Source organism: Lonchura striata, chromosome 4 (assembly GCF_046129695.1).
Source record: "Lonchura striata isolate bLonStr1 chromosome 4, bLonStr1.mat, whole genome shotgun sequence".
In the NCBI taxonomy this organism is placed as follows: Eukaryota; Metazoa; Chordata; class Aves; order Passeriformes; family Estrildidae; genus Lonchura; species Lonchura striata.
Window position 1 is genome coordinate 47,097,193 of NC_134606.1, and position 15,203 is coordinate 47,112,395.

Here is a 15,203-nt window from a genome sequence, read left to right on the forward strand (position 1 = left end):
TGTGCAGTGTGCATGTATTTTGTGTCCTTTGGGTCTTAATGTTCGTGCAGACAAACTCTTAGTTCTGCCTTGAACGACATCCTTGCCACATGTACAAGTCAAAAATACTGAACATGGGTGGTTTTTTGTTTGAATGTGTAGATGGTGCTGAAGTAACTTTCTGAGTACCTACTGTGCAGATAAAATATTTTAGCTGTAAGTTTTATGATGTTCGACTTAACTGGTTCTTTATTATGTTGTGACTCCACAGCAAAAGTCACATCTGGCTAAGGAGAGCATAATAGCTACAGAGTGCATTCCCATTTTGAGGGCTGAAGTTTTGGAGCATTTTCTTCTGTTAATTGTTTTTCCTGTCTCTGTTTCAGGTTCAGTGGCACTGCAGATCCCGGATGGTTGCAGGAGCTAACTTCTACATTGTAGGGCGAGATCCCGCAGGGATGCCCCACCCTGACACTGGGAAAGATCTGTATGAACCAACCCACGGTGCCAAAGTGCTCACAATGGCTCCAGGCCTCCGAGCACTGGAAATTGTACCCTTCAGGGTTGCAGCCTATAATAAAAAAAAGAAGTGCATGGATTATTATGACTCTGATCAGTAAGTTGTATTTTTATTTTAGGAAAATGTTGAACAATAGCTGCCTCTTACCCCGACTACGTTAAAAAAATGTTTATAATTAAATTAATATTGCTCAAATAGGACAGTGTTTAGATAGGTTTTAGATCAATGTAGCTTTTAGACAATTGTAGCTTGAATTCAGCATGATTTGATTCACAGTGCAACTACCTGACCTAACTAGCTGCCATGTGAAGACTCTCCAAATTCTGAGATTTCTCTGGTTCTGGAACATAATGGCACAGATTGGTAAATCCAGAGAAAGATGTTATTTTTTCTGCTGCTTTGTCTTTCTAAATAAGCTTCTCAGGTATCAGGTGTGCATCAGATAGGAGGGAAGAAATGCAGGTAGATTGTGAAGCTTGAAAAAGAAAGTGGACAAGTTGGGGTGACAAATAGCTATTTATTTTCTGTTAGTAATAAAGCATAATGATGCCCTAAGAATATTATATGTCCCAGGGGTTTCAGCTGTTTTTGATTTTTTTAATCCAATAACAGAACAGTTCATTTCACCTTATGTATGCATATTTCAATGTTATTTTTCCCTTGTGTGGGATAGCAGTGTCCGAAACTTAGTGTATGTGTTGCTCTGATGACAATGAATGATACTGGGAAGATGACTTGTCGTTTTAATTTAATCCTCTTTATTCAGATTATTGAAGTGTACTTTTGGTTTACATCAAACTGCAGCTGAAGTTGGTAAGGAAATGTAAACTTCTCTGAGCAACCTGTTCCATTGCTTCACCACCTTCACAGGAATGAGTTTCTTCCTAATATCTAGTTTGAACCTACATTCTTTCACTTTGAAGTCATTCCTCCTTTTCCTATCACTACAGGCCCTTGCAAAAGTTCCTCTCCAGCTCTCTTATAACTTCCTTTAGGAACACGAAGGTCTCCCTGGAGCCTTCTCTTCTACAGACTAAACAGCTCCAACACTCAGCCTGTCTGCAGAGGAGAGGTGCTCCAGCTCTCTAATCAAATTTTTTGCCCTCCTCTGGACTCATTCCATCAGATCCATGGACTTTCTGTGTTGAGGTCCTTAGGTTTGGATGCAGTACTCTAGGTGGGCTGTCACAAGAGTGGGGTAGAGGGGAAGAATCAACTTCCTGGACCTGCTGGTCATGCTTCAATACAGAAAGATCAAAGTGAAGTAGTTTTATTGTTGTGTCAATTCTTACTTAATTAGAATAGTAAGGGAGTAGCAATGTGACAGGCCAAAATTCAGAATATTGATTCTCTGATCATTGATAGTGGGATGGATGTGATTTGAATCAAGGTGAGTAAAATTATGCCTCTGTCATTACCATAGCAAATGATTTAAAAAAACCCCAAACAACTCTTTGAGATTTTTTTTAATGAAAAGCAGCGGGAACAGGTTTTCCCTTCTGCCACAGACTACATCATGTGCACCCTTTTATCCTTTTACTATGTCTATGAGGCCTTGGTTTTGGGCACTTTTTTCCCTGGTTCTGTAACTGTCATGGAAAAAAAGCCATGCTGCCACTAATGTGTAGTTCTGCCCTGGTGCTGTCAGGATGTAAGCCCATTTGTTTTGTCGTCCCCTGGTTACTGTTTGTAGATGGATTGGTGTGTGGCAGCTATCCTCTAGATGGCAATGCGGACACGTGCAGGCTCCCATCACTGCTCCTGCCTGCCAGACGGAGCACTGTGGTAGGCTCCAGACAGAGTTAGAGCTTGGGTGGGTGCAGCTGGCTGCCTTTCAAGATAGTCTGTGTAATGCTGAAAATGTGGCAGACTCCTGGACCATGTGGTGTTTGACTCTGTAAGGGGGATGGCAGGGAAGAGAGGATTGCCTGGAAACATGAGATGATCAGTACTGGTGGAAGACCCTTGGATGTTAAATAGTGATGTTTGTGGAAATATTTCCTGAGCTCACTTGGTGAAAAACACAGCATGAAAATGTGGGGAGAAGAATGCATAGAAGCATTACTGTGACTTATTTTAAAGGGTAATTTGATATCTCTTGCACCTTTCTCAGTTTTTTGAGGCTTAGACACTTGACAGCCAACTAGACAACTCTAGAATTTACAACACTAATGAATGTGTGGACGGTTATGACAAGGGGGTTTCCCTTGGTCTGAGCTATAGCTGGCCATGTGTCTAAGCTGCTGGGTGTAGTTATTCTTTCTGTGTGTGGTCATATCTTCTGGGGAAGGTGCTTCTAAGAAGCCATTGTAGAGCTCATCTGCTACCTTGAGTGTCTCTGTAATTGGGTGGAGTCACACCCACACCTGGCTTGGCAGCAAAGACATGCAGAGGTTATTGCAGTTGGGCTCTTTGTTGCTATTACCTTTTGACTTCTGAGGGAAGTTCTAACACAAGGATGGTGGTAGATGAATCTTTGGCTCATGGTGAGAGGTTACCAAAAGCTTGGTCCAGCTGCCAGAGGGATATCTGAAAAGCTGTGGCTGCAGAATTAGCAGTGGCAGAGAGCTGCTTTGTTCAACTTTTATGAGAGCAGTGTAATACTTGCTGATAGCATTCCTTGTATGCCTGTGGGGATGGGTGTTCAGAGGCTGGGTCAGCACTGGTCAGCTGCCTACAGTAAGGTGTGTGAGACCTAGCTGTGCCTGAGCTGCTCATGACTTTGCTGGGAAGCACCAAAAAGCTTACAGTGACCCTGCCTCCAAATCAGTACCAAAGGCCTCACTTCTCTGGTGTGCTGTCTGTGATTCCAAGAGGTTGTTGTGCTTAAGGTCCTCTGCTCCCAAAGATGACCACACAAGCACAGTTTTGTGGAGTTGGTATAGAAAGTCGGTTTGTTTCTCACTTCTGTTAGTACCCCCCAGAACATGTGCTGCCCTTGGAGTTTCACTTGACCCGGTACCTGCCTGGGACCAGTCTGGAGACTGCTGACTTGCTATGTCAGGACCTCGTGCTGCTGGTTAACAGTGCTGGGCTGTGGTGCTGTGTGGGAGCTGAAGTCACTTGCCCCCTGTTAGTAAGGAAAGGCAAAAATATCCTTAACTTTTATAAATAGTTTAAATTGTTAAAATAAAGGTTACCCTTTAGAACATTAAGACATATGAACAGCTAATGACTTGGAATTCTATTCATGTTTTACCTCATGAAGCCAGTACAATTTTAAATTGGTTTCTTGGACATCTTAGAATAGGTTTAGCATCTCATGAAACTGAACTTTTGAAACTTATTTTTTGAAAAACAATTTGTCTGAAATGTAGATCTAGGAGAGTGATTTGAGGAATGCATTTAAAGTGATGATAGCAGCCTAGGTAGAGCTAATTTCATTTTCTTTTCCCTTTGGTCAAATTAAGGATAATATGATATAAATAATAAAATAATACAATATAAATGAGGATAAAAGTTTTTGTACTTTTAGATTTCATGATATTTTTGATCCATAATTGAATATATCAGGATGTGTTTTGGAAAAGTTTGTAGTAAAAGCTCTAGTTATAATGGAGTAATTAAAAATGAACATCTGACCTGGTAGAGTGAAGTGTAAAGAAAACAACCAAAGAACCAAGAAACCAACAAGTAACTCCACCCCCCTCCCTCCCCCTGCTACATCCCTAAACAGCTTACCCAAGGCTGAAATTCCTTTAGAAAATCAGTTAGTGTGCTTCTTCAGCCAAAAAGGCCTCACAAACAGTTACCACAGACTGTAATTTGGGATTAGTGGCTTAATAATAGAAGCTGGTTTTGTGAGCAGAGATTCCCAATTCTTTATGGAAGATCAGTCCTATAAAATGCAGCCACAGACTGCTGCTGAGAAAAAAACTCGATTAAGGAAGGAAATTAGTCTGGCAATTAAAAAAGCCACAGCAGTGTCTGGAATTAAATTACTTTTTTTTTTTTTTTTTTTCTCCCTGAAAGAAAACCAAAGAGAGCGTTTTGGCTGAAAGAAACCCTTAAGTAAGGTGACTGGAGCAGATTGTTCCTGCTATCTATAAAATGTAAATGGAGCATGGGTGTCTGTGAAGAAGATAGATTTTAACTTTATATCTTTTTTTTTCCCAGGACCTGTAATATGGTTGCCATTACTGCTTTGATACTATAAAATCATACTTATAGGAGAGCTGCTCCAACTAAATACATACTGTTCTGAAGTTTGTTTTTTAAAGTGGTAGTAAGGCTGAGATAAGCATACTTGACTGTTCTCCTTAATTTAGTTATGTGAAATATGTTTTTTTAATTACCATTAGTACATAATGTAGGATACATTGAAATTCTGCATCTGGAGACTTAAACCCTCCTGCCAGTCAGAAAGGAAGCAGGAAAGGATTTGCTTTGCATATGTTGATATTAATCACAATATTGTGTTCTAATTTCACAAACAGTTTGTTCCTGGCTGGTTGGGATTTGAAACTAGCTGGCACTAGCTGGTTCATTCAGCATCATGGGACATGCATTCCCAAGGCATAATGTAGAATTCCTGTAAGAGTTAATGGTGTAAGTCATGACTTGATGCTGCAAAGGCAAGTTTAAATTCAGAGAAAGTCTTTCTAGAAAGGGTTTTTAGGTTAGAATTGGACCCCAGATAAGGAGGCTGTGAATTGTCCCAAAATCAGTCTACTAGCTGAGTAGAATATCACAGTAGTTTTGAAGACAGACCAGGGTGAATAAGTAATGTTATTGTTTTATTTCCCTATTGTTCTATTTGCCTAAAAAAAATAAAGGCAAACCTGTGAATGAATGGTCTGTACTTTTATCATGAGTCTTGTATTTAAGAGTCATTCTTTAAGACCTTGAGAGCACCAGACATTCTCCACAGAGAATGGGAATTCCTAGAAGATCATTTGCACAGTGCTATATACCTGAGAGGAGGTCGGGGTTCCCAAGATTACAACTGATCTTTAGTGCTTCCAGGTGAAAAATCTACTGTGTAATGTGGTCTATACTTAGATTAAATTTGTAGGGAATAATGCTGAAGCAGAAGAAATGTTTTCTGCAGTTACTGTGTCAATGCACTATATTGACACCTCAGAGGTACAGCACAGGAGGATTCCTGTAGGTCTGTGTCACTTCCTACTTGCAAACTAATGTCCTCCTTGTTTTGTCACAGGACCTGTAGGGTCTCTGAAATCCCTGTCCTCCGTAAGTAAGAAAATTTCACAGTGTGTGTAGGTATGGTTTCTTCCACACTGTGAGTGTAGTAGACTTCTAGGAAGCTATGCCACAGAGCAAATACCAGTCCTCAGTGTGAAATGTTCCAGGCCTGTTTTTCTGTTGACAAATTTTTGTTGTGGTTTTATTTCTGCCTTCTTTCCTCTTTCTTTTTAGAGAATGCTTTTAATTGCAGTGGCACAAAGTATTGTGTTAATACCAGTCAAACTCAATTGGCAGGAAAAGGTCAAATCAATGTTACAAGTATTTAGTAGCATCCAGTGTGGCTAAAAGAAAGCTGATTCAGCAGCTACTGAGTAAAATTTTCAAAGGCACTTAAATGCCATACTCAGAAAAGACTTGTAGTAAGTTTCATTGAGGGTCATTTCAAATCTGACAGGAATGGAATTTGAATGGCTTTGGCATTTGAATTTTATAGCATCTTTAATAGTCAAATGTTTCCCCTCTCATCTTCTACTCAAGTCCACCTTATACAGAGGACTTTAATGTCCTCAGAATTCACTATGAGTGAAATCACTTGGTGACTTCTTTTACTATCTCCTTCTACTAAAGCAAATCACTCATACTGATGTGTTTTATTTCAAAATGCTTGTGAGTCACATCACACCATAGTGATCACAGTACTGATAAGGTTTTTCTCCTTAGCAGGAATCTCAGTTTCTGAAATTTTATTGAAATTTGTAAATGCAGTATTTTTTTTAAAAGACAAAAAAAATATTATCTTGTGTATGTATTGCCAAGGCTCCATTTGAGTTACTTTAGCAATAACAAATTTAAGTAATTTTCTTAAAAGAAAAACCCTGTCAAAATAGACCTTCAGGATAATGTGAGGACACCATTAGTACTTTTAAAATTTTTAATAGTATTTTGGAAACATTTCTAGAAATATTATGACATGCTGAATGTATTATGTTTCTGATATGATTCTCACTCACTTTTTTCCTTTCATTTTAAAATAATTTCTGTAGATCTCCTTAGCTTCATATTTCTTCCTTGGTATCTCTGCTTCTTAGTTGTTTTCTGTGCAACTAGGGATAAGAAGCAGCTAAAGGAGTTGTATGTGCTATTGAAGGAAACTTCCATGACATATCTAAATGTAGTAGCTTGGTAGCATTCTTCCACTTGTAGGGTATGGGACAAAGTTGATTGCTTTTCTTAAGAAAAAAGGGAGAATAAAGCACCTTTTTTTAAATGCTCCAGCTTTTGTGTAGAGAAAACACACATGGAGAAACTTCATAGTGTTTGCTTTACTCTTCTTTTCCTGATCATCTGAAGACTTGGTATTTTTTTGTCATAATTAATCAGATTTATCTCTTCCCCACTTATATTTTATATAAATAGTTCTTTGTAAAGAACTCAAGTTAACTTCAGGCAGTGTTAGTGAACAGCAGAGATCTCTCTGGTAAAGAATAACATTTTCAGATGTTATAAATAGCAGTGCCAACTTTTTCTCCCATGGAGCTGCATCAAGTTTAAATTTTCATTTTTATTTAATTTATATTTTGCTGGACTAAAGCACAGTAGGGTTTTTTTGTCTTGTTACACTTCAGGAACCCACAGTCCCCAATTGCAACAAGAAAAGAGCATGTATAACTGTGCTGGTGTGTAAATATATACAGTCCAAATCAAAAAGTTATGGGGCTAGTGTTGTGAAAGGGAACTGAGGAACGCTTTCTGCATCTTGCTGACTTCCATACCCTACTGAGCATAGACCTGCACTTAGAGCCAAGTTTTGCCCTCTGATGTGCACTCTTGGCTCCTGTTTCTGTCTAAGGCATGTACATCTGAGATCAATACTTGGTTTTTATTTCAAACAGACAAGTAAAGAATGAGTAATGCATACATGTTGCAAATTGAGTGAATGCATAAGTAAAATTACATATTTAATTTAGAAATACATAATTTTTTTCCTTGGAACATTTGATAGAACTCTGGCATTCTTGTCTTGCTTTTACCATTTCAGTCCTGTGAGGAATAGTTTAATTTGTGGGGCTTTTGCTGCTTATGACCACATACCTGAGAAATTAATAATTTAGATTCTAATGTTACCAATGTAAACAATCCTGATCTGTGTTCAGTTTTGCATTTGTCCAACTGAATTTTGTTTTTTAGGAGAAAGGTGTCTTTAGGGGAAGGTATTTTTATTATTCCATTGCTTTTCTCTTTCTTTTGAATTGTATATGCCATGTTATTGATATGCATAAATATTATATGTGTGCTTAGGTCTTGCAATGGCACAGCTGGGAAGCTTGCCTCTAGATTCTGAGCTTTTACTTTCTCTGTTCTCCAAACAGTCCTTCACTAAGATGTTATACAAAATTTTTTAGCACATTCTCTAGTGGCACTGAAATTACTTTCTTGAACCAGCATGGGAACATTCAACCAGCTGGTCTCCTGCCCTGGCAAGGATGGCTGCTGTTGCCTTGGCAGAGGGCTCAGACAGTAGGTAGAGTAGGTGGTTCTCCTTCAACAGGAGTTTGTTTCCTCACAGAGAGCAAGCCAGGCTCAATGGAAGCACAGACTGAATTCAGTCCACAGGGGTTCAGTTGTACCATGCTGCTAAAACCTCAGGAGTTACCAAAGCTGAATATTTTAGAGGATGTATATTCCTGAGATTTACTGCCATCTTGGCCTTGAAATGACAGCTTCTATGCAGTATTATACTCCCAAGAAAAAATGTATAAAGTATCAAGAATGTACAATGAGAAAGAGCAACTTTGCCTGCTTTTAAACTATCTTCTTTTTTCCCTCCCTTTTCCTCCCCCCACTACTCTCTCAGCCATGAAGACTTTGATTTTATATCGGGGACCCGCATGCGCAGGCTGGCTCGAGAAGGACAAAACCCACCAGAAGGCTTCATGGCTCCCAAGGCTTGGACTGTGCTGACAGAATACTACAAATCCTTGGAGAAGGCTTAGGCCTCTTATTAACTGCAGATCAACCTTTGACGCCTGATTTATTTACGAGAAGGGGACCACACAGTCACCATTCATGTTGCTTTGTTGTGGTGTCTGTCAGGAAGTTCTCTGAAAACAGACTCTTTCTTCCTAACTTAGCATCATTCTTTGCCTGCCCTTATGGGTTCCATTATGTCCTGGCACCTAACTAGCTGCTGGTTTTAATGTCTTCTCTTTTATTACAGTTAATATGCTTGCAGTAGAATTTTTAACTCCTGTATTTTTTTTTATATTTTACTGCCTCTGTCCTGAGTTCTGCAGCTGTTAAATAGATGCAGCTTTTTCATATTTTATTTAAGCTGCTGGGTAGTGTCTGATTTTTGTAGTTTGTAGGAGAAAATGTAAGAGTTAATCCCTTAACTATGGATAGATTATCTATAAATCAAAAAAGTGAAGAATGTTTCAAAATATCTGTTAAAGTGTCTTCATCTTTGTCTCATCATTATCATCTCCAGAAGCACTTAAAATTTATTTCTTACTAAATGTAATCAAAGAGCAGAGGGGGTTTTTTATGTAGCATAATTAAAATTTTGCTTTCTTTGTTTAATTTCGGAGTTCACTGAGTTGTAAGTTGATTCTCCTCTGCTGTGGACCTGTAAAGATGGCCAAATAATGAATAAAAGAAAATATCTAGTTTTTACTTTGAATTGTTAACAAATTCATGTATTGTTTTTGTATATGCTTGCTGCCATAGGTGTCAGTTGGGTATGTTTTATTTCATTTGATGTAACTTACTGTTTTTTTGTTCCAGATATACTTAATCAACCTACTACAACTTTTTTAAAAGCATGATAGCCCAAACTTAATTTTATGTTTAATTATTGCAAGAAAAATAAAGAAAATCCTTAGATTTTGGCATTTCCTGTGGTAAAAATTCTTTGTTCAGATATTAATTTTCTGTCTGTTTTTCTAGGTCTCCAAAGAGTAATCTTGTGAGCCAGCTTTGCTTGCTTTAAAGACAAAGCACATGTACTTTTAGGATTCTTCAAAAATCCTGAAGAAACATAAGAAATGAAAAGTAAAACACTTTTTCATGTGTAAAGTAACACTGACCAATATATTGGTGTGTTTTCAAGCACATGCAGGTAATCAGTGGAGTAGTCATAACCTCTCTTAGCTAGAAACCACTTTATATCCTTGTCACAGAAACTTACTTTTTTCTTGTTAAACAGTGTATATAGGAAGAACCAGCTCAAAATTGTTGTTAGAATGTCAACACTGAATGCAGCATGTGTTCATCTAGATATTTTTTTTTGATGCCAGGAAGGTTGTGATGAGGGGATCTGTGTAATGAATGGGATGAATGCTACTTGCGGTTGTTGTTTACTTGTTTGCAGTAGCATTTAAGACAAATTTTTTGAGACTGACTTCCTCTTTTCTTCGTCTGTCTCTGAAGGGATGTAGAATGTATTTTTTAGTGGAATTCTTTCCTGTGCAAGACAGTAAGGTGGAATTTGGAAAAAAATGAGGGGCTTGTTTCTCAGCACACCGCAACAATTGCTTGAGACTGTTTTGGAAGTGTCAAGCTTATTTCTTTGGAATCACTGAACAGATTTTCTTGAAACTTGGCTTTCTTTTTAGGTTGTATCAATATATAGGATGTATAAAATCCAGAAGAAAGAATCTGTTCATCCATGTGCAGCTGTTCATGCAAAACTTCAGGTTTAACAATGAAAGTGAACTAAAGTTGTCAGCTGCTAAAATGGAATTATCTGTTGGAAGCTGCAGCTTGGACTCTTTGCTGTCAGGTTTGATTCTTTTGCTAGATATGATGAAAGATAATATTTTGACAGAATAGCAAACACAGGTGAATGTCTACAGAAATTGTTTTTAAAATGCTATATGAAGCCTAGAAAATAAATGGGAGTGATGAATGTGAATTTGAATCATCCTGTGAAGTGAACTCAGAAGCAGGAATGCCTTCAAGCAGATTAATACACTGATAACAAGAAGATCTAGCTTTCTAGAAGTAACCCATGTTGTTGTTATAGTGCTTCTGCAAAGCATTTATTGGAGGGCTCTGTATTAAAGAAGCTGCAGTCTTTTGTGAACTTAAAGACACAGCATTCCCAGCATAATGCTAATTGTGAACAGGAATATCTAATTGATTGTAGGCAGGAATTGCTCTATACAACAATATTTTTCTGTATTTTATGAGTTTTCATTGTAGAGTTCAAATTTTTCCTCCTGTCTGCAGCTTCCTTATTTAAGGAAGCCATACTTACAAGAAAGGGCTATCCTACCAAAAATTATTCTTCTGCCAGTGTAGCAGCCACAGGGCATGCAAGGCCTCCCTGGTGGTCACTTGCATAAGAAATGCCCAGTCATGATGACTGCACCAAGAGACCCCTTCTGCCTTTGGAACCTCATTATTTCTCTGTAAGACCATAGGTCATTTCACTTCAACCCTTGCTATTGGACAACTTCCAACACCCCTGTACCCTATGTAAAACCCCCATTTCTGCCCGTTTCAGCAGAAGAGCTGTCACTGAAACCCTTCGCAGGAGCTGCCAATAAAGATACGTCTGTGGAACCTCACACAGCCTTCCCCTCTCTCATCCCTGCATCTGCCTAGGCACTTAGCAAGCAAGGAGCTGAAATCATCAAAGAGCTGATCTCACTTAAGAGCTGAGCTACTTGCTAAGATTTCCCGTGGCTGGGAGCCTGCCTGGGACACCTGGACAGGTTGCGGTTAGTGGGACATCGCTATCCGGGTCACCTACGGCAGCTGGGGTGGGATGGACCCTGGGACCCCAGGTTGTAAGATGCCAGTGTCTCTCTTTGGCTTTTCCCTGCCTTGTCTTACCATTATCAGTGGACAAGTCCTAACACTGCTTTCAAGAGCAGGCTCAGCTTCATTATGGTTGCTATGGCATTTGAGATGCCTCTGAGACAGCAGCTGGGGTTCTCCAGAGGCAGCAGCAGGACTAATGAGGTGAGGCTTGTTTCACCAAACAAGTGCCTTCCCACCTGCACCAAAGAGCAGTGACCTCAGGACATGTGATGCAACAGAAATGATGTGATCCATGGATCACTGTGTGATCTCACATGAGGATAGGACTTATCCTCAGGATTACATTTGATCAATGTAAGCAGGACCTAGTTTTTCAGCTGGAAAAATAAAAAGCTACATTGTCTTACTTCTTAATTTCCTAAAACAATATTTTTTTTTTAACTTGAAAAATAATGATATATATGGGAATCAGGAATCTAAGCAGTTGTATAGGTGTGTTGTTACAAAGAGCAACAAAATCAAACTTCCAAGCATGTCATCTTTCTAAAGGTTATTTAGTAGTCAAGAGGACTTTTACTCTGTTCATTAAGATGAGAAATGTCAAAAAGTGTTCCCCCTGCTTCATATTTTATACCTCTATATTGATTTACCTTATAAATGGTTCTTTACCTGTTGCTGTTGTACAGGATATTTATGGCAATTATCCTGTACTTTTTGTACAGTCTTGAGATGATTATTCTCTTCCAGAGTATCATTCAGGATGTATTGGGCATGTGAAAGTAGTAACACTCTTGATCCGTATGGCTGATACAAACACAGTCAGCTTTTCAAATTACAAGATGAACAAGGCTGAGATGGAGATTACCAAACCCTAAACTTTAAAATAAATTGTACAAAATTGCTGCATCTCCTAGATGAAGTAAGTCCTGCAGTACCCATAAGCAACCTAAGAAAATGGAAAATTTTTCTAAAGGACCTCTTAGCTGAGAATTCATTTTTTTCCTTTGCAAGTTCTTTTATGCAATTTTTTGACTAACATGAATATTCAGGGTAAGTTTTCACATAAAGATATACAGGTTGTGATGTAAAAATAGTAGATAAATGCTGAGGATGCTGACTTCTCTCTGATTTTTTTTCTTTAAATAGGGAATCTGAGCACTAGCAATTCAGTAGTGCATCAGAGATGCAAAATAAAGAATGCAGACTGGTTCCCAGGTTCTTTTTCAGATGCTGTTTGGAGCTAATCAAGCTTCTATATCTGGAATAATGCAGTAGAAATCAGGAGGGAAAAAAAATGTCAGGCTGGCCTGACATAGTGGTTGTGAAAATATACAAGACCTGTGTAGTCAATACTGTAATTTTTCTGAATTTGACCTTCTCTTGCATTTCATATTTCCTTAATTTTAAAAAGTTTAATAAGTGGGTCATTAAAAGCATTAAACATCCTGTCTTTCCATGCTAGAAAAAGAAGAAAAATTACTTTGAGCATCCTAAACAAATATTAATGGTGTAGTCCAGATTATTTTCCCTTCACAACAGTTTAAATGTGCTAACCAGCATATTACAGCTTTTCCCTGTAAATGTTGACAACTTCAATAAGTGTGTGTGTGTGACTTTCAACATTCCTTTTATCTCTAGTCATGAACCTTATAGTTACCATCCTAGGAATTGTAGGAACATAGAAAAAAACCTCTCATCTCTGCTTCCCTTTAAGTCAGAAGATCTGTTACTTCATCTGTGGCACTATCTCCAAAGACAGGGAAAGGTAAAACTAATCCTTCACTTAGTATGGGAAAATTGATAGGGAAAAAAGAAGATGGAAACTGGATCTTCATCTAACTTTGCATGTATGTCTATAGGAATGAGATTTAGAATGTTTGTAAGAAATGTGTGGAGATGGTATTCTGCTCAAATCTAACATAGAATCCCTTCCCCATCACCTGTAAAAAGGCAGGGACATCAACCTGGAGTGAGTTGGCCAAATTAAACACTGCAATGAAAGCAACTGATAGCTCAGAATAAGTATTTTGTTTGTCTTATTGGTCTTCGAAACTTTGAAATCAAAATTCTTGATTTAAATGCTATTAAAGAGAAGAGTGGCTATGGTCCCAATTTTTTTTTTTAATGCTTAGTTTTTTAAAGAGGCAGCTGAGAAGCTAGACTGCTAAGGGGAAATTTAAAGCCTTCAATGGCCAATTTTATGTATATGAGAGTTTCTTGACAGCAGCCAAACAAGTGCCAGGTAAACATGTGATTTAAATGGTGACTCAGCAGAGGTTTCTGCTCATTTGTGTTGTTTTTACCTTGAAGACAGCCTGAGGGCTGGAATACCAGTGCCTCTTTTAAATTAGCTTTTTCATTCACAAAAAACCTTTTTGATTATGAATATAGCTGGATTTTTACTAGGCTTTTGAAGTGTCCATTGAAGGGGTTTATTTGTTTCTCCTTCAAGCTCTGTGTCTGTTCTTGTGGAATTAATTTTTTTTACCTGTATCCCTTTTCATTATTTAGTCTTTATTAAAATCACTTTTTTTCTTCTCTATGGAGGTTATATATGCTCATGAGCCAGAATCATGCATTCAGTATTTCCAGAACTGTTTGCCCTAGAAACCTCATCTTGATATAATTTTGAAGTTGAGGGGGAAAGGCAACTACACTGAAAGTTAGAAAACACAACTTTAAAGCCACATCTGGAATTCTTAGACTGTTAGTGGCTCCAACTTTAAACAGAGAGTACAGAGATTTTATATGCCATAAAACTCAAGAAGCCTTGGATCCAGTATAAGAGTAACCACCCGACTGTCATGTTAAAATCCATCTACACAATGCTTTGAAGAGTGATACCTGTCTACGTGTAAAATGAGGAAAAAATATCTGTTTCAGTATAAACTTTACTGGGCTGGAAATAGTGCCCAAATCTTGCTTTTAACCTCTGCAAGCAAAGCTGTTTTTTCTGTGGAGTCCTATGTTCATCACTATAAATTTCATCCTATGAAAGGAATACAAATATTTTGGCCATATCTGTTTATTTTCATCTCATAGCAGCAGTTATGGTGCATGTAAAAAAAAACCCTTTCAGTCCAAGCTGTGAGTTTTTATCTTTTGCTGAGCACCTGCAGATCTCCAGGCTTTCTACTTAAATTACTTGTGCCTGAATTGTTGTGGTATAAATCAATTATTTTTGTAATGATTGATAGTAAAGTTCATTGCAACAATTGCCGTGAGAAAGACGAGAGACACCAGTATCCATGTGTTAATGTTCACTGAACATTGTTGATACATTTTATTTGTTATAAAACACGGCAGTTTTTCAGGACAAACCTACTCTTAACATGGAAGCATTTCTCTGATTTCAACAGTGCTCCTTAGAGAATGAGAAATTATTTAGGCTTTTGTTTTATTAATTTGATTTCATCGACAGCTTTCTCAAAGACTTAAGTGAAAGCAGAAGAAACTTCTTTACCCTTGAAGATAGGGTTCAAATAGGCTGCCTACTGTAGAATGGAAAACTGTAGTTGATTAGTCAATGGAAGGTTATTTGCAGGATAACCCTCATGTGTTATTGAGTTCTGCCTTTTTATAGTTCATCTACGACCTGTGAAAAACAATATTTAATGATTTCATTCAATTGTTTCCAGACAATGAAGACAATTATGAGCCAAATTCATGTTTAATTTTCCACTAGGAAAAAGTTTAGTGTTATTACTGCATCCTAGTTTAAATATAAACTGTCTGTAAGATAGTGTTGTAGTTATATGAGCAAAAATTTCCTATCATACTATGTGACAGC

The 15,203-nt window shown here is 37.9% G+C and overlaps 1 protein-coding gene across 1 annotated transcript in view; it reads left to right on the forward strand.

Annotated features, from left to right (window-relative positions):
* PAPSS1 (3'-phosphoadenosine 5'-phosphosulfate synthase 1) overlaps nucleotides 1-9,537 on the forward strand; it is a 38,891-nt gene extending 29,354 nt beyond the window's left edge. The window contains exons 11-12 of the mRNA XM_021525500.2: nucleotides 366-595; nucleotides 8,502-9,537. Coding sequence (XP_021381175.2) covers nucleotides 366-595; nucleotides 8,502-8,640 — 369 coding nt within the window. The 3' untranslated portion in view covers nucleotides 8,641-9,537. The remainder of the gene's footprint in view (nucleotides 1-365; nucleotides 596-8,501) is intronic.
* The last annotated feature ends 5,666 nt before the right edge of the window (nucleotides 9,538-15,203 follow it).